Source organism: Rhinolophus ferrumequinum, chromosome 10, assembly GCF_004115265.2.
Source record: "Rhinolophus ferrumequinum isolate MPI-CBG mRhiFer1 chromosome 10, mRhiFer1_v1.p, whole genome shotgun sequence".
NCBI lineage: Eukaryota > Metazoa > Chordata > Mammalia > Chiroptera > Rhinolophidae > Rhinolophus > Rhinolophus ferrumequinum.
Window position 1 is genome coordinate 38,428,422 of NC_046293.1, and position 19,919 is coordinate 38,448,340.

At 36.7% G+C, this 19,919-nt stretch overlaps 2 protein-coding genes across 2 annotated transcripts in view; one reads left to right on the forward strand and one right to left on the reverse strand.

Annotated features, from left to right (window-relative positions):
* The window catches only part of MRPS35 (mitochondrial ribosomal protein S35), a 35,329-nt gene extending 28,726 nt beyond the window's left edge, over positions 1-6,603 (forward strand). Inside the window, exon 7 of the mRNA XM_033118561.1 lies at positions 5,209-6,603. Within this exon, the coding sequence (XP_032974452.1) occupies positions 5,209-5,478 (270 nt within the window). The 3' untranslated portion in view covers positions 5,479-6,603. The remainder of the gene's footprint in view (positions 1-5,208) is intronic.
* A 946-nt stretch (positions 6,604-7,549) lies between these two features.
* Positions 7,550-16,907, reverse strand: MANSC4 (MANSC domain containing 4). Its single transcript, XM_033117274.1, has 4 exons — positions 15,861-16,907; positions 13,995-14,562; positions 11,338-11,472; positions 7,550-9,891 (listed from the first exon to the last, which is right to left on the reverse strand). Exons 2-4 carry the CDS (start codon positions 14,221-14,223, stop codon positions 9,242-9,244), a joined length of 1,014 nt encoding a protein of 337 aa, XP_032973165.1. The 5' UTR covers positions 14,224-14,562; positions 15,861-16,907; the 3' UTR covers positions 7,550-9,241.
* Between the last annotated feature and the right edge of the window lie 3,012 nt (positions 16,908-19,919).

A 19,919-nucleotide genomic window follows, 5' to 3' on the forward strand; every position in this document is an offset into this window, starting at 1 on the left:
GGTAGGCAGTTGGCAGCTGTTCTAGATTTTTGAGTGTGATGATGTTCCAATGAAGGTGACACTTCTCATGTCTCTTTCCTGTCATGCAAGACTTGGTTTTTCTTCTGATACTCAAGAGCCTACTGTGTACTCAGAGGCCTTTCAGAAAAGTGTGTGTTCTTCCCCACCCAGCGGCTGAAGTGGTAAATCCGAGCTTTGTACTCTTCTTCCCTCCTCCTCCACCCTGATACCTGCTAAGTCACCAGGTCTTTTCAGTTTTAGCCTTTGAATATCTGTTACAACTATTTTCTCTTTATCCCTACTGCTGCTACTCTCGTATTGGTCTTCGTCATCCTTTCCCTGAAAAACTGTAATAGCCTTATTGATTTTCCAGTCTTATCCATCTTCCGTATTACCATTATAGTAATTGTTCTGAAAAAGTCTGTTGTGTCATAAAATCCTTCCGCAGTTCTCTATTACCTAGGATGAAGTCTTAACTCCTTAGCTTGTCTGTTCACAGCCTTTTGCTATCTCATTACTAGGTACTCAGGAAATGTAAGTTATATATCCTATAGCTCAGCCACAGTGAACATGTGTTCTTTCATAACTTTGCATATGCTGTTCTCTTTGCTTGTAATCCTTTTTTCCAAGTATCAGACTTGCAAATTCACATGAATCCTTTAGTACATCTCAAATGTAACCTGTCTTAGATGTCTCCTGCCCATCCTTTTTTCCTCTTCCATCTTTTAGTTAACATTTCTTTTATTACTTCTGTGGTTATTATCTATATACATGTCTTCCTAACTCCATTAGACTGTGAAACCACTGAGCACAAGGATTGTACATTTCATTCATTTTCAAATTCCCAGCTTCTCATACAATGTCTGGCATATCAGCACGCAGTACATTTTTTTTTAAAAAATGATCTGAATTGAATCAAATTCCTTGGCATGTTGAGTTAAAAATTTACCTGTGACATCTGAAAGAATTGGCAATAACTTTTTATCCATTATGGATATTTACCTTTTTCTATTTTTTTGATTTTCAAATAACTTAATTTTTTTTTTTAATGGTTAAACTGTTTTCCCTCATATAGCACAATGCCTTACTTGTAATCATGAGAAGTGGAATAGTACTGGGATCCATGTCCTAGGCAAAAGGAGTTGCAGATAAGATGGTAGAAGGTGACAGATTGGTGTATTTAGTGGGACAGATATTTCTTTGCCTTCTGTTACATCAGAATACACTGACCATTGCATGAATTAGCTATTATGTTTTTCTTTCTATTGAATGTATGTTTTCAAGGGGAAAAAAGATGATAGGTTAAAATTAAATTACTCTCTTGTTCTTTTCATATTCTTTTTACCATGTCTCAATGGTCCTTGGAACATGTTGTTCTCCAACTAACAAGTAGTGTAATTTGGGGCACATTATTTGGTTGCTCTGGGCTTCAGTTTCCTGGTCTGTAAAACGGATAGTAATAGTACTGCCTCATAGGTTTGCTGTGAAAGTTAAATGAGTTAATATATGTAAGGTGCTTCGAGTTGTAAGCATTCTGATAGCTGTTCAGACTCCTCCCGTGCCACTGTCCTCACCTTGGCCTTCATTCAGCCTTCATTCAGTTCCCCGAATGTACGGAGCCCTTTGCTTCCACCAGGCCGTTTCCTCTACTGGGATCACAGTCTTCATCTGACTGGCTTCTTCTCAACTCCAGTTCTCCTACTAGACTAGCGGTCCCAGCACTGTAGCTGTGCAGTAAATAGTGAGTGAGTGAGTGACTAAATAATTGAGCTAACTTTGGAAAAGGCATTTGGATCATGTGGAATGGAAGGTTGCTTCCTCTAAGGTTCTAGTCAGAGTAGATTCTCTCACTAGGCGGGGAAGAAAAGGAAACTATTTATGTATTATATACACCCTTCTAAATTAAATGGTGAAATTATATTTAATGTTTGAAGTATTGAAATAGGCATCTACAAATTATCTTGGCCCAAATGATGATCAGTGTGAGCTTACAATGGTATTTTTAATCCCCCCGCAGTATTTGAATATGCTAATGTTTACACTTCACAATTAATCATTCCAACTATACTTCAAAAACAGAAACTTAAACAACTGCCCTCTTTCAATCCTTGGTGTTGCTTTAGAACCTAAAATTTTGACAGTGAATTATAAGTTTGGGTGCAAAATTGTAAATAAAAATTAATCATAGCAATGTTTTTAAAAATAGATTTAGAAGAACCTACAACCAGTGTCACCAGTATTGGTTCGTTATCTTTGGGTAGTAGAATTATAGATGATTTTCTTTCCTTTTATTTTTTAGTAATTTCCATCTTTTCTGTGGAAGATGTATATGGAACTGCAGTCTGCTGATGCTGTATCAAATTCAGTTCTGGATAATTATCCGTTTAGTATTAACCCCTCTTTTTAGAAGCAATGAACTTTTTGCTTAAAGACATTGAAGTTAAGAAAAATGTGTTTTGTGGTTTTTTTTAAAGGAAACTTCCAAAGAGGCCTTTTAAAGTCACATAAATGTAAAAATCTTGTTTCAAAATTGTTATTTTTAAGTATAACATCTTGGAAAGATACTGCTTATTTACAAATAATACTGAGCTATTTTAATTAAAATTTCTAACAGAATGTGTTATGTTTCTAGAAATGTCTGCTATATGTTTTAGTCCAAATCAATTACATTTAATTATTTCCCAAATTTTGTCCTTTCCCTCTTTTTGACTCATTCCGTACATACTCCCAGGTGATGTAAATTTTTGTGTATATGCCGACAACTCTAAACTTTCTATCCTAAGTCTCTCTCCTGACCACCCTGTATTAATTGAGAATGTCTTACTGTGAGTCATAGAAACTCACTCTAGCTAGCTTAAGCAGAAAAGATACACGGGCAGGGATCTTCAAGACCTTGGGAACGGGCAAAAATAGAAACTTAAGATGATATGAGGGCTGACTTTTATTCCCTGGGCTCTGTAACTCTATAGGCGACTGCCTAATTCTTTTCTCTCTGAAGACTGATTTCCTCTCCTCCTTGAGTTTATGTGGCAGAACGTATGACTTTCACTATTTAAGAATTTACAGGACTGGTTACCCCAGGGTGGGGGAAAGGCAGAGGGAAGGAGAGGGGGAACAAAGGAACAAAACTAAAAGCTAAACTAAATTTAATTCTCTTTTTGGATTCAAACTCTAAGGGAGAGATTCTGTTGTCATTGTCCAGTAACTGTAGCCAGATGAGCAGGATGACACCAGGGAAACAGAACTGTCAGGGGCCAATAATCTGCACACAGGAATTGCTAGTTGATAGATTGAGTGAATGAATGAATGAATGAATGAATGAATGAACGAACTGACCTAGGTCAAGTTCTTGTGAATCAAAATACCACAATAATGTGGTTATGATTTTTAAAATAGTCCTTATTTTTAAGGAAAATTACTACTATATTATGGATAAAATGGTAAAGTCTGAGATTTCTTTCAAAATAATCCAATGAGGGCATGGTGAGGGAGCCCTGGATAGAAGTATATATGGAACAAGATTTGCCATGAGTTGATTGTTGAAAACTGGGTAATGGGTACATGAGAATTTGTAGTGCTATTCTTTTTACTTTTGTATATGTTTGAAATTTTCTATAATAGACTTTTTAGTCACAAAAACATATCAGTAGTTAATAGCCTCAAATAAAATGATTAGTTTATAAATTCAATTAATTTTGTTCCAGTATCAGTATTACCACATTTAAATAATGAGTTATTTTTTGTTTAAGCCACATTTTTTGTTTTAGAATAGTTTATTTCACCTGAAGTAGAATTTCAATAAACATGTAATATTAACAAACAAGTATACCTTTTTTCTAAAATACTTGGATGTGAAAACATTTGTTTTTAACTAGGGTACCTAGAGACAACCAGCTTCTCCTAGTAGTGCCTGTCTAGCACATAGTGGGTTCTCAGTAAAGGTATTTTGAAAGGGTGCCCCATAGCAATCACAAACTGAAAGGGAGCTTTGTCTGTTGAACTATTTTCTTGCAATTTATTTGTTTATGAAATCATGGTTTTATGTTTGTTTTTGCTGTAGGCTTTCCCACCATTTGAATTTTACTTGATTGTATTATCATAGTATAATTTTTTTAATTGATAGTTGGATCTAGAGGCTTAATCAAATTCTAATGTATTTAAAGCAAATTCTAAATCAAATAGTAATGTATTTGATTTAGGGAGTGCTGCTGTAGACCTCCTTGGAGGTGTTACAAAATGTATGGTATATGCAATCCATTAACTTTTTTTTTTTTTTTTTTAATTATAGCCCCATAGGTTCCTGATGTTCTGTTTATTTTTATTGATTTTTTTTATTGGGGAAGGGGAACAGGACTTTATTGGGGAACAGTGTGTACTTCCAGGGCTTTTTGCAAGTCAAGTTGTTGTCCTTTCAATTTTAGTTGTGGAGGGTGCAGCGCAGCTCCAGGGCCAGTTGCCGTTGTTAGTTGCAGGGGGCGCAGCGCACCATCCCTTGCGGGACTTGAGGAGGTGAACCAGCAACCTTATGGTTGAGAGCCCACTGGCCCATGTGGGAATCGAACCGGCAGCCTTCGGCATTAGGAACACAGAGCTCCAACCATCTGAGCCACCGGGCCAGCCTGCATTAACTTTATACAGTACAAAAAATTCTGAAATCTGAAACAGTCCCAGCTGGCTCTGATCATATTTAACTTCTGTAATATTTTGTTTTCTCATCTATAGGGACATTACCATCTAACCCAGTAGATTTTAATAAGAATTATATGAAATAATATATGTAAGCATTTAAGGTACCTAGTATGTATATAATAAGGATTCAATTTATTGGCATTGTTATTATCATTATCTTGGAATTTATATTCAGCAGAGTTTGGATCCTAAAGATAGACTATGTTGAAAGTGAGTTCTGTTTCGCTTGGCTGAAGACCAACACTACAGTGTACCTGTATAGGATTAGTAAGAAGCCACCCTTTCTCAGAATGTAGTTACTTTCCCTTGCCCATGACTGTTTAGAACAGTAGTAATTTTCTCCTGGAAACATACATTGTCCCTTAGCGCAGGATTTCCTAACCTTTTTCATGTCATCGAAAAATTCTGTAAGAAATTCTTTACTGAGAGAAATGAAGGAGAAGGGTGCTTGTGGCTGCTTTTGCTACTCCAGGCTCACCAGGCCACTTGAGAATTCAGAACTCATTTTTTTCCTTTCAGAAAACTGAAGAATGGGAGAAAAATAAGACTGAAGAAGACATGGAAGAGTATATATGGAAAAATAGCTCCTCAGAAAAAAATATCCTGGAAACACTTCTCAAAATTAAAGCCGCAGACAAAAATACGGAAGTAAATAAAGAAGAGCTCCTTGGTACTAAAGAAGTGGAAGATTACAAAAAGTCTGTTGTTAGTCTTAAAAATGAGGGGGACAATGAAAATACCCTTTCTCAGTACAAAGAATCAGTGAAGAGACTATTAAATCTTACATGAATTATGTAGAAAAATCTGCTTGATTTATTGATTTTTATGATCTATGTGTAGTTGTTATCTAATTTGATATAAAGTTGAAAATGTTAAAAAAAAACATTGTTTTACTTCAGAGTTAAAATTCCTTTCATACTAATGCACAATGGCAATGATTATTCACAAATTTTCTTATTATACCCTGGGGCAGTTAGACTAATCAGATCCCTGATTTCTTCTGGTTCTAAAGTGTTTTTATTTTCTTTCTTTCATAACTTTAGTATTTATGTATAATACATTTTATATATTTACACATATATATATATTTGTAGTTATTGGGTCAGCTGCTACATTTGTTTTCCTACCAATTAGCACTTACTGGTTGCTTTTGAGTTATGATTTTGGTTACTTGGGAAGCTAGGACTAGAACCCAGGTGTTTTGTTTACATAACTGCTGTCTACCCAATGCATTTTCCCAGATGCCAATTCTGTTTAGAAACAGCTCCTTGGGAATATTTTCTAACCTAAAAAGTTGGTTCCATCCCTCTATTTTGGGATCACTATATATTGATTCAAGTCTGTTTAGTATCCTACTTTCAATTTGCTAGGGCGTATTTCTCCAAACCCAAATTTGCAGAAAATTGAAAATGGAGATTAATTAATTAAATGTATTCATCTCTCAATCCCCAGTTAGAACTTCAACAGCTTGGGAAAGACATGTGGTATAAGGATCTTGAGTTAAATTGGAGTAAGTGACAAAATGAGGAGTGCCCTAAGAAACATTCTATTCTATTTAGCTGTCAATTTAGTATTTTTAACTATATCTGTAATCATTTCTAACCACTTCCAAAGTTGTCCACAAATGATTAATTTAAAATCAAAATAAAGGAATTATTGAGATTATTATTTGCCTAAGGTTTATTTTGCCTGACAGAGAACATAAAGCCAAAAGGGATTTCAAAACAATTGCCCAAAGATTTATATAAATTGAAAGTATGATTTGGTATTAGCAAGGCAGAGGCTATAGGTTAGGAAGGACAACAGAAGGACCTTGAGCACATAAAGGAGGGAGAGGTACTGTGTTTCGCCGAAAATAAGACCTAGCTGGACCATCAGCTCTAATGCTTAATTTTTGGAGCAAAATTATTTTACTTATTTTACTTAGTAAAATAAGACCGGGTCTTATATTGTATAATATAATATAATACCCGGTCTTATATAATATATATAAGACCGGGTCTTAATAAGACCGGGTCTTATATTAATTTTTGCTCCAAAAGACGCATTAGAGTTGATGGTCCGGCTAGGTCTTATTTTCGGGGAAACACGGTATGTTGTATTTCATTGGATGGAAATAGGGAATGAAAAGCAAAATAGCTAAAACTGAATTTTTAGATCAGATTTAAAGCATACATAAATGCATTGAAATGTTATATTTTTATAGACTCATAGACTTAAGGAAAACTCCAATGTGGAAACAGGATTGAAGAAGGAAACGTTTTGAAGGAACATGTGAAGAGGTGGTAGATTAGAGTCATCCATCTCGTAATCATACAGTGCAGATGCCCGTGGAAGGAGTCACGATGTGTAAAGAATCTGACCTTTCCCTAAGGCGTGGCCTCTTCCCTCAGCTTCTTGGAGGTAATCTGTATCATACCTCAACGAAGTATCTGTTTAGAGCTGAGCTGGTCACAGTGGATTTTAGAGTGGTGTTGGCCACCTCTGATAGTCTTAGGCATGCCAGAAAAACCAACCACGCGATTTAGGGTGGGGGCTTTGAGTCATCTGCTAAATCACTCCACCTGGCAGCGGAGACCAACCATCCAGAGAATCAGTCAATCATACCTATGTAATGGAGCCTCAATAAAAACTTTAAATACTGAGGCGCAAGCAAACTGAACTGGTTGGCAATACTCTGGGCATATTGCCACACACTGGTAATGGGAGGGTAATGTGTCCTGCCTCCAGGGGGAAGAGGACACCAGAAGCTATGAGTTTGGAACCTTCCTGGACTTCATCCTGTGCACTTCTTCCCATGACATTTTAATCCATACACTTTCCCGGAAATAAACCACAACCGTGAGTATAACAGCTCTCATTGAATTGTCCAAATTCTAGTAAATTACACCTGAAGGTGGTTTGGGGAACCCCGACCCACCCTGAACTTACAGTTGGTGTCAGAAGTGAGGGTGGTTTTGTCTAGGACCGTGCCCTTTAACCTTTGCCATTTGGCTAACTCCGGGCAGCTACAAGATCTAGCTAGCTACAAAGTTGGAGAGATTTCAGTGTCAGTTATTTTTCCCAAATGGGTATAACAGCCTTAGCTTCGTTGTTGACTGGGCCCTGGTACCTGTTTCGTAAAGTTTTAGATTCTATTCAGAAGTTCTCTTTGCTCCCTTTGGCTTCCATGAAAGGACGTGTTTGTGAGGCCAGTTGTTTTTGCTTCTTGGCTCACTCTGGTCTGGTTGCCTCTCCAGTCTTAAGTTTACTTAGATGGGCTGGAGAAGAGAAGGAGTATGAATTTGTTTTCTTACCAAGGTAAATATATTTCCCCCAAATTATGGTCATTTCTATAAAACAATATCCCCTAATTAGTATGAGCTTTTTTCATTATGTCTTAGGAAAGAAATTGATAAACTTTATGATATTATAAATAGTTAAGGTAAATTAATTTTTTTTAATTCATACTTTTATTTGTGGTTAATATTCTGAGGGAACTACTATTTATTAATCTTGTAATAAGATTTCCTCGTATATTCTCTGATTGTAACTGTCAATCTGTTCTCACATTAAAAAGAGTTTCAGGGATGAGATTAAGATCATTAGAGACTTGAATCAGTTTTCAGCATTTATGACTCAGTGTAAGATTGAGGGAGTAACATCTGGTGTAAGAAGTGGATAGAGTTGAACTACCTAGAGCTAATATTTGCACCTGGGCAAACAATGTATACAATGGGATGTAAACTGCCAACCTCCAAGCTTTAGTCAACAGAAGTCAACATAAAACTGAAAGGTCTCAGTGCCATAATTATTGAAAGGCATGTCAGCTTTAAAAAGGAAGATGATGAATTAGGATTGAGAAGGATTAACAATTGAACGCAGAAAACTCAATCAGGAAGCATTTACTCATGGGTTAGTGACTAATAATTTGTAGGGTTTTTTTTGCTCAAACGGCTAGAAGATTTTATTAATATGACAATAATTTGACAGGAGACAAATAAGATGTTACAGTGTTTTTCTCCCTGTATCTTTTTTCCATGCTTATTGGTAAAATGGAGACTTTTAGTCTAACAGTGATTTTGAGCATGGACTTGTGAACCATATTGCCTGTTAAATCCTGCCTTCGCTACTTACTAGCTGGCTATATGACTTCAGCTAGTGAGATTCTTAGTGTCTCTTCTCAGTTCCCTCATCTGTATAACGTGATAATAATAGTACAGTGGTTTATAATAGTATACCTAACACAGAATTGTAAGGGTTCAATGAGTTAATACATGTACAGCACTTAGAACTATATCTTGCACATGATGCTACATACCTGCAGAGGGAGGACAGCATTTTGGAACTTTGGCAAAGGGTACACTTCAAAAGAAAGAAAATAATTTAAAAAGCAGTTATGTTTATCAAACACTAGCCTGTTTTAGAGATTGGTAGGAGTGGGCATCCTATGCAATTATTCTTTCTTACCAAACTGCCCTTGTCTTATAGAAAACTAAAAATGATACTCTTTGAAAGCTTACAATCTCTACAACTTTTACTATTAAGAGTTCTCCTTCAGAATGCTACATTTTTAAATTTGCCTAGATCCTGACTTTCTCTGTCCCGGTTTATACTGGCCCTGCTTCTTTCGACAGCATCCAGATGCCAGGATGACTATACAACAGCAAAGAATGATGACAGAGGTACCAAGGGCCGCAGGAACCCACCACGCCTTTGAAGTCACAGATGCCCCATCTGGTGTCGCGTCTTCGTTCTCAGATGTGTGGTTTCTGCTGTTGTACCCTTTGGTTTTGTTCAGTAGTTGTTTACTGCTGTTGAGTTGAGCTGGAATAGGCATATGAGAGAGCTTTGTGTCTGTGGGCACCAAAAAAGGAGAAATAGTCTTGTTATCTGGATTGCTGATGAAACCAGTACTGGTGGACTCCTTATTTACCTTTGTGGTAATGGAACCATTCAGGGAAATGAATCTTGCCCAAGAACCTGTGGTTAATTCCTTGGAATACCTGGTAGTGCTTGTGTTTACCACCAAATCTGGATGTGTGGTTGATGATGGAGCCTCTATTGACAGTAGCATTTGGTTTATCATGGTTGGTGGTTGTTTATCTAGAGTCATAGGTTTTAGATTCCTTAGTCTGTCCCATCTATTAGATGAAGAACGGGTATTTTGATAATCGTATGTGGAAGGTGATTGTCCAAAAACCAGCAAATCTGGATCTATCCCTGAAAGATAAATAAGGCATCATTCATTTTATTTTTTATTTAACAGAATCATAAGTTACAGTTTGGAGAAATCTTGGATTTTGCTGCTATGAGTTTTTGAACTAGGCTGATTTCAAGTTCTACCATCACATACTTCTGAAAGGCTTAGAAAGGTATTGGCCACATTTGAATTCATTTTAACTTTCTAGAACACTTTTATGCATAAATTTTGGCTACATCATGGAGAATACTTTGTGTCAGGGCTTTCGAACAACAATAGTGAATGTTAGTGCAAGAGCTACAGAACCAATAACCATTTGAGATAAAGTTATAATGGGGCCTGAGCAGCATGACGATTCAAAATCATGAGAGCAAAGCCCTAAGTCTTATCCCTTTCCAGTGTCTGGGGGTCTTGACTTTTTCTTCAGTATCTTCTCTCTTCTTGTAAACTAACTTCTTTCCCTCTGACTTCAGACCTGTGCAAATATTGCTTTTTCTTTAAATAGGAAGAAAAAACTCTCAACAGCTTTCTAGTGGTCCCTGATAGCAGTCACTGTTTCTCTCCCTCCCTCCCTCCCTCCCTCCTTCCCTCTCTTCTTCCTTTCTCCTCTCTCCCTCCCTTAGGTGTTCCATAAGTACAAGTTGATAAAGAAATTTATCTCCTTTATATTTTGATGATAAAAACCTATTCTTTCATGCTTAGTAATTTGCACCCTGAGGTTATACAGAGAGTGGCAAAAAAAAAATGTATACACATTTTAAGAAAGGAAAAACCTATATTAAAATTATGCTAATGGTAACCACTTTGAGCACCTCTTGTAATAGCAGAAGTCAAACGTGGCTTGTATTCATCTTTTGTTATCGGTATACATTGAGTATTACAATTAATACAGTTTTTTTCTTTCTTAAAAAATGTGTATACATTTTTTCTGGCACCCTCTGTATACATGGGCAAAGGATAAGTAAATATGTATTTTTCTAAAATAAAATACACTGGTTATCTTGGGACCGATGATACGCTACGTATGTCAATGAGTGGTAGTATGTTTCCCTGTCCCTGACATCCACTTTTGTAGAATCTGTGTACGCAGCGTCAGTAGCCCCCAAAACTGCCGTTTAACTTTTTCTTTTTTCCTTAGTGGAATTCTCAGTAGAAATGTCTACTGTGGCTCTTGCTGAGAGCACTTGTGAGAAATGAAATATAATGCTTAAGCACTTGTTCAGTAACATGTGATTTGTTACCATGTGGACTGAACACATCATTGCTGAACTTATCATTGGTGAGCATGGCAAACTAAAGGGAATTTCCTTTTAGTTTGCTGCCCTGAATACCCAAACAGAGTTCAGCTGGAAAAGAATGATTTAGGGATTCATACATAGCGATTGCCAGTCAGTTTCTAGGTGATATGCCTCTGCTAGAATATGACCAACATTCTTTAAAATAGAAACAAGATACTAAAGCGTTACCCTCTGTTATGTTGTACAAAATGGCACTGGTTCCAGGCTCTAAAATGCAGCTTTCCAGTGTTGGGCAGTGAACGTGGAGGCAGTTGACATTGTCATGAATAGGATCATGGTAGAAGACAGCCACGTTACAGGCCACTGAAAGGGAAACAAAACACATCTGCCGGTGGTTCTGATTTCTGCCCGTTGGACGAGCTCTGGTAACATATTTCTTTCAAGGACGCTGGAGTAACAGTACATTGCAGAGCTATAGTCAGACCTTTTATAGAACATTATGAACTATAGTAATCACCCTTTTAAAAGAAACTACCTACTGATGTCCTCTAAGTAATATTTCATACATTCCATTTCACACAAGAGTACCTAGAATCATTTCCCAATCCCAGTATTTTATGTTGGTGAAAAATTCAATCGGCTACAGAAACCTCTTTTATATATATATATATATATATATATATATATATATATATATATATACACACACAGATTTTAGGAGCATTGCCCTCTCAGAATGCTAAGTTACTAGAATTCACCAGAGAAAGACATAGGAAAATAAAGTGACAAATACTGTAACAGGAGAGGGAGTAAGAGGAAGGGCAAGAACAGACCACATTACTGGGAGAGGCCAGATGGTGGAAAAGTCGCAGGTCTTGACCCTGACTGATGGCAGGTGTGCACTGGCCCCATGAGGCAAAACCACATCCAGTGAAAAGCTTAATCACTGTCATTCAAAGAGGAAAGGAGTGGATTAGCAAGGATGTTAGCCTCTGGCATTCTTGCTAATGCTGTTTCCCTTTTTCTAAGTAAGTTTGCTCCTTAAAATGTATGGTGTTATCTTTGGGAAACCGTAAGTCAGATTTGTTGAATGCAAATCTTCAGTCCATCCTCCCTAAAGTGCAACACATACTTTCCTCCAGCGACAGTGTAGTAGGAACCATGTGATGGGAAATATCCATTGGCCAAAAGGTATCAACTTCTTTGATAAAATATGATTACCAGACCTCAGAGTATGCCTAAAGCGGCTGTGGAATTGCTATTGGCAAAACCTCTGCTGCTTCTGTGTAAGGTGAGCTGTGGAGAGTTGCATCACCCCTATTACTTCTGGGACACCCTGTGTTTCTGCACTCTTTGTTTTTCTAGTAGGAGAAAGAATAGGACAAAAGTCATTAATACATTGCACATACCTTATAGATTACAAATACATTCCCTGAGGACTGTGCTGTGACGTTTAAGGGAAAGGAATAAAAAATACTAATCAGATATACTGAATACTAAAAAATACTAAAAAAATTTAATCAGACATTAAATTTCTGATAAGAAAGTGATGCTGTAGGGAACAATGTTTAAAGATGTCTTCCATTCCTCCTTGTGTACATTTCAGCCAGCTCTGAGCAAGTTAGCTACTGTGGCATTTTTAAGTTCTGGCTTCCAGCTAAAAACTGAGATGTATATTTGGGACCTTTCTTCTGGAGAAAGAAGGGCACAACTTGGAAGCTAGAGAGGTTCTAAAATCGTGCAACTCTACAGGATGCTTATGGAATCCTGAAAGTCCGAAGGCCACAGCTTCCCTGGTGTTGAGAGTGAGGTAAATTGATGCCATGAGAAAATGCTGAAAAGGTACTGCCCCTCCCCCACCTCCTCTTAAGGTTTCCAGGAATTAGAAGCGTATCTAAGGTGAAAATCTGGATTGGCTACCTTTCCAAAAAGATTTCCCTTTAATAAATTAATTGCTCTTTTAAGTCCCTGATTAACTTTTGAGGGCTTAGCCTGTTACAGCTTCTCATATTTTGGTCTTTTATAGTCAGTTTAGACTCTCTAAAGTAGCTCCAATTTGCATCCCAGAAATCTTAAATACATAATTGGATAGGAGGCATTGGCAATTAATAAGTCCGAATCAAACCACTGAAAGAAACAAGAGAATTATTTTAAAGTATTGTATTGCTTTTGTTGTTTCTTTCCAAGTAGCTTTAAAATCTTGCAAAAATGAAAGGAGTCTTTAGACAATTGTAACTTGAAATTCTGTAACAATGAAATATTTTCCTAAGTATAGGCTTTGGTAATATATGGATGACATTAAACCCTAATTCTGGATTTCAGACAAAACAAAATCTGTTAGGATATTTTAAAAATTAATATCTTTATTTCTCTCCTTCTTTCCTTCCTTTCTTTTTGCTCTTTGACATATATCTCCCTATTTTTTTCAAAATATGAATCACAATGTAAGTTCCTGCTCAATACACCTCATATTTGGTCAGCACATTTCAAAAATTTGAAATGATACCAATATCACCAAATAACTTCAAACAGGAAATTATTATAAACATTTTAAAAATATGTTATATTTTGGGCTATAAGAATATTGTTAGTTAACAGTTGAGGAAATATTTTCATTTAACACTTTAGTGAAGAAGAAAGGATTCTCTGTTACCTGTCGTTTTCATAGCATTCTGGGTCATCACTAGATTTAGTATTTTGTTTCTACACTGTCCCAAACTGCAGAGTCAGTCTCAATGTTTCTCCCTCCCCCTCTACCTCATATCAGCACATCTTCCCTAGTTCATTTCTACTGTTCACTGGACCTACTGCCTACAGCTCCTTACTTAGGTCTTCATTTTGGAAATGTTCTCTTATTTTTGCGCAAGCATATTATTAATACTTACCATCCTTCCTAAGACAGCAGCTCCTACTGCATTTCTGGCCAGTGCTCTCAGAATAATACTTCAAGAACTGAGCTCCCATCTTCTGAGACTCCTCCAGGTCAATTAGAAGACCTGGGAAGCGACGGATCCAGCAGTCTCTATAAAATATGGTGGGTGAGCAGAGAGAGTCTGAGGTCCACCCCATGCTAAGGAGCATGATCACGTCTGCTGCCACCACTGCCACGTGCATTTCTCTGGTAAGACGATTCGGCAATAAGTCTGATTTCCACACACAAGCTGGAGCTGACCATCAGGGTTTAGGACAGTTTCTGGAACTTTCGGTGCTGTTGCTAAGGGAGAGCTTCCTTGGGACTCTTCTGAGGAGTGGGTGGTGGGGGGAGGTCACCTTCTAGAAAAATGAGGCAGTTCTTTGACTGCATATTGATTTTTCTTTTGTTTCTTCCCAGTTGAGCCCCAGGTGAAGATTTGACTTGCTGGCATTAATTCTGAACACTGTCCAGGCCATTTCAATACTCTGTCCTTTAGCCTCCTGAAGACGTAGATTCTCTCCTCTGCTTTTCTTCTTTCTCTGAAAATGAATAGTCACAAACACCTTTTACTAAGTAAACATAAAGACAAGTGGAAATCCTAGCTAAGAGTCTTTCTGAGGAAAACAATAGTTTAGTCACTTGACATCAGATAAAGAAAGGATCCATTTCAAGAGAAATAAGACATTGTTTTGTGAGGGCACTTCTGAGTGGTTTGTAAGGAACTTGTGACTACAGATTTTTTAAAAAAATTATCTCTTTTTTTTGAATTTGAATTCTAGTATTCAGGTTCACTAGAAAACCAGTTTGTGCACTGGTTTAACATTTTTGTTTTTACTAAAAAAAAACAAGTTATAATCTTGAAAGTCAATGAAAACTGAAAATGAAATAAAAATTTTAAATTTTAATTTTGAAAATATTGAATATGGATCCTGGTCACTTCTCAGGGCCATGCATTTTTTGCCAAGGCCAGCCAGAAGCGTTCTTAAAAGACTATAAAGATTCAGCAAAAAGAACAGCTTCATAATGTAGTAGAATACAGTACCCCTTGAGGTGTATATTGTTCAATCAATAATAAAAAGTGTAATTCACAGTGAAAATTGTGAAGAAGTTCAAATTGAGGGTTGTCTAATGTGTTTTCTGAAATTCATGTTTGGAAGTTATAAAGGAGCCTGCTTTGTGAAGCACATACATGCATAGTGTCTGTGCTTGAATCAGGAGTTGCTAAGAAACGTGCATTAGGAAAATAGGGAAATGGTTTTAAATTTATAAATATGAATAAAATTACCTCAATTGCAATGCCAAAACATTTGAAAAGATATTAAAGGTAGTGAAAGTGGCCTCTTACTTTCATGAAGATTGTATGTTTTATATCCCATGATATATCCAAGATGACAAGTTAGTTCCAAGTATAAACTGTTGTTTCTTTGTATCCATTTTTATACAAAGCAGCTTTGGGCATAAAGTACAATACTATGCTTTTTTTTTTTTTTAACTTTTTTCTGTGTTTATTTCATACCTTTTTTGCACAATAATTCATTCAGACTTGACCAAAAAATGTTAACATTCTTTGAACTTTCATCTCTTCACCTGTTTCCCAGTAATAGCCTAATTACCACATCTTTTGATTTGTAGAAATATATAATATTAATAATTGATAATAAAGAGGAAAATATTCCAAAGACTGAATAACTTTAAAAACAAAACATTTCACTTTCTTGCAAGCAAAAATTATATTATGGATTAACTCCTAACCTTGCATAAACCACATAAAATACACTGAAAGTGGTAACATATTTTCTTCTAATGAACTCATAGAAAGCGAGTTCTGGTTGCTTACCTGCAAACAATCTTCCATATGTTCCGAGGGGAGAGAGCAGTTTCCTAATGGCAAAGCAAGGGACAGATGAACAAAAAATTACTCCCTGTTTTTCTGTGAGATTCCATAGCTATTTTGATTAGCTCATGGCCTGGGACAAAAACCGGAAAGTCTACTTTCTAACCTTCTAACCTCCACATCTTTCAGTCACATTAAATGTAGTTTCTTTTGTGTGACATGTAATTCCTCAAAGCTCTCATGTTCCCTGCAGGACTAATGGAACAATCCACAATTGTTTACTCCTTTTGCTATCAAATGATGTTCAAGTGAAGGTCAAAGCTGCATTTTAAAGAATCTACAAATTCCAATGTAAAAGCATGCTTTAAAGCTTTAAAAACATTTTTGTTTTTTTAAACTGTTAAACATAGTCTGGAAATGAGTAACTTCTTGAAGCCAAGTATTTTGACAAGGAGAGACAGAAACTGGACTACGGGGCGGAGGGAGGAATACACAACAGGCTGAGATATGTGTGGCCCAGAAGCATCTCAAACCTTGTCCATGGAGATGAAATTGCAGAAACCAGAACGCAACTACAACTCTGAATAAGACATTGCTAAGTACCTTTTGTACAAATTGTATCAAATATCCAGAATCACTGTACTATTGCATTGCAGTGATATGTTGTACTCATTTCCAATTGGGCACTCTTCAGAGGGGTTCAAAAATTAGATTTCTACTTTAAAAACCACTCATTTGCTTCAGTAGCTTTGGTTTGGGAAGCAGAATTCTTATTTTTATAAGTGCCCCAGGTAATTTTCTAAGATGTTTGGAAAACATTGATATAAGCATCTGAAATAAATGGAAGTTTTGCCTACATGAAGACATTCAACCTGAATTAAATAGAGCTGTTTTAAAAACTGTACTACTTTTAACTCATTTAAATTGGCCCATATGCTTTAGTGAAAGGAAAATTTGGTATTGCTTGTTAAAAAACAACAAGTTATTTTAGGAATATTAGAGGGACTAAGAAATAAAGATAATTTTTAAGTAGATGTGAAGTAATCACATAGGTTGACTAAATTCACAAGATGTTTGAAAAATAATATTTCATCGTTATTTTAAAAATGAGAGTTGTATTATTTACTTAATGTTTTCATCAGTTGATAAAATTGATAGAAATTGTTTTAAAGAAATGGGGCCTGAGAAATTTAAATATGTCTTTAATTTTCCTAAAATCTTTTGCTTTTAATACATTTATATACATTTATTTAAAAAAATCCAAACCATATAGTAAAGTACAAAAAGAAGTAAAAACTATTCAAGATCTTACAATCTTAACATTTTGGTAAACATCCTCTACAAAAACAGATACATGACAAATGGATTCATACTATTTCAGAACCTGTTTTTTAAAAATACAGTATAAAATTATATTTTTCAGTGTCTCTAAAGTTTTCTCTACATCAAAAGTTGTAATCTCTAAAGAAAGTTTTCTCTACATCAAAAAATTGTAACTCTGCAGTATTTCATTCTATACATGTACCAAAATTTACTCTGTACCTCAGCTTCCTCAGCTATAAAACTGTATAAAAATACTATTATAGTACATGTAAAGTACAACAGTGCCTGGCATATAATGAACATTAAATGTTAACTGTTATTATTATATATTCTGTTTTCCAGTTTATTATTATTAAAAGCAACATTGTGATAAACATCGTGTACTTAGAATTTTTTCCATTCTAGGTCAAAATGTGTATTTTTCATAAATTCTTAAAGAAATAGCCTAACTCTGTGACCGTTATTTCAGTTTTCTGTAAAACAGATCATGATGTAAAGTGCTTAAAGTGAATCATAATTACCACAAAGTTCAGTCTTTATGATTTAATGATCAGTCAATAAGAGATCTATAAAATTATGCCTCCAGTTACATATAAGCAATATTTTCATGAAGCTTGAAAATAATATTTTAGTTCGTTTTGTAAATAAAGGAGTTTATATTGCTCTGACTGCATTTCTAGCTTAACAGAAAGATTTCTGTATGTTATTAAAATAATTTGATGTTTTAAGATGCTTCCAATCCTAAATGTCGTTATCATGTTGGGGACAAATAACTTACAGGATCAGTGCCTAGTATTGTCAAACTAACATCCCAGATTCTGTGTCCAAGCTGATCTGGTAATATTATTGTGTGTGAATTGCCTTTCTAATGCACATCATTCTTTGAGTGTGATTTTTTTTTTTTGGGGGGGGTCTGTTTTTAAAAGGCAAAATACCAGTCTGAGGCATATCTATGATTGCCTCATAGATATGGTTGGGAAACAAGCATCCATTGGTGAAAGATTCTAAAGAGACTGTTTTTCTGGGCTGACCCACTGAATCTCGCATTGTCACTGATGGTCCAAATCTCTGATACAGGGGGCCCCTTCCAGCACAAGTTCCCCAGCTAAATGCCTAATACTGGACATGTCACTTTACCTTCCCAAAGAGGTTGCTAAGTTCATGGTCACTCACCCAGAGAAGCTTAGAATGTCTCAAACTGTACCCTCATTGAGAACAAGTGTGAGAGGTCCATGTGAGAATGGGGTTTTATCAGTAATGATTTAAAGGCCAGGTGAAACGAGGTCGAGGTGAAAAACTAGAAGCTTTTCAGAGTCTAAGCACACTGAAAGAGGCAAGTCATAGATTCATCTTTATTTCTTTCATTTTCCCAGGGAGGCTAGAATCTAGTAGAATTTTCCCCATGTCTTTCAAGTTCTAGTTTTATATTCATGGTGTAAAGAAAAAACTGGATGACATCACCTCACTATGAAGCAGCTAAGTTACACAGAAAGAAGCACAAATGTAACCAAACAATGTGTTGAAAAGATATCTTGTTTTACAGATACGACGTTCTTCTTTGGTTTTTAACCTTTGCCCTTTGGTAACATAAAATTTTAATCACTATTGGAGAAGGTCTCTTCCGTTTTAAATAAGGGAAATGTATTTATGATGAAGGTATTATTTAACAACTTGTCATTCAAGAAGAAAGCTGAAGGTTGTAATAAGAAAAATAAAGTCTAAACTCATATTATCTCCAAGTTGAAGACATTTATAGTTGGTTCTCACATCTTGGTCTGGGAAAGTTTTCAAGGGTTTTTTATACGGTAAGAGTAAACACACCCTCTGCTCTCTCCCAATCCTATCCCTCCTTCTACTCAAAGGTACCCTAATAATACCCCCTGCCCCTCAGGATTAATTCATAGCTCATGAGCAACACAAGATCCTTTGTATTATTTGGGGTGAGCTCTCTTTTTGCAATGTTTGGTGACAGAAGATGGAGAAGAAGCTCTCCTTAAGTAGTCCTCAGACTGAGGGAGGCGGGGTTAGAGAAAGGAAGGGTAAGAGGGTTGCAAGAAAAGCCACCTCCATAGGCAAAAATGAGCAGAAGGGGTCTGACCTTATGTCCAAAGCTAACATTCCGTAATGGCTCGCCCAACCACGTTGAAATAGGGAAAGCAATGACGTTTCCATAGGTTAGGAAATATTTTAAAAGAAGGCCCACGATCTAACTTTATTTAGTCGACTTGTGCTTTCTTTTAATCGCATAAAAAGGATAACAGGCCCCAGCAGCAAACACAGGCTTCTCTGCTTCCAAACCGCTTTCCCCCGTGCACCCCTTGCGCTGAGTCCTGCAGAACCTGCTGCCGTCCGGCTGGACTTTCTTTCTGCAAGATGGCTCCTACACAATGACCATGCCGAAGACTAAGCTCTAAGTGCCACCTACATGTCCAGAGACGGCCAGTGAGCCTTAACCCCTTGGGACACGAAGAGGGACTGGGCCAGATGGGCGATCCCAGATGTGATGTCTTTTTGACTCCCTGGACCCCAGACTGCCTTCATCCCTTTCCCCCACTCCCGTTCCTTTTGCCTTTTTCTTCCTCTCTTGTAAAGCAGCGTGGAAGAAAAAGCAGACTGGCTTCCTCTCGTCTCCTGTCCCTCGCGAGCATCGCTGCAGACCCGGGCAGGCTGCAGAGGCGTTGCGCCCGGCGTGCGGGGGAGGCTGCGGGGCCGCACCTTCCCGCCTCCCGCGCGGTCCCC

Excerpts from the sequence above, each read along its gene's own strand:
- MANSC4 (XM_033117274.1), bottom strand. The coding sequence starts at position 14,223 with ATGCACGTGGCAGTGGTGGCAGCAGACGTGATCATGCTCCTTAGCATG. Across the intron at positions 11,473-13,994 it reads CTGCTGTCTTAGGAAGGATG|TGGCCTGTAACGTGGCTGTC; the intron begins GTAAGTATTAAT and ends TTTCCCTTTCAG. Across the intron at positions 9,892-11,337 it reads TTTGTACAACATAACAGAGG|GGATAGATCCAGATTTGCTG; the intron begins GTAACGCTTTAG and ends TTTATCTTTCAG.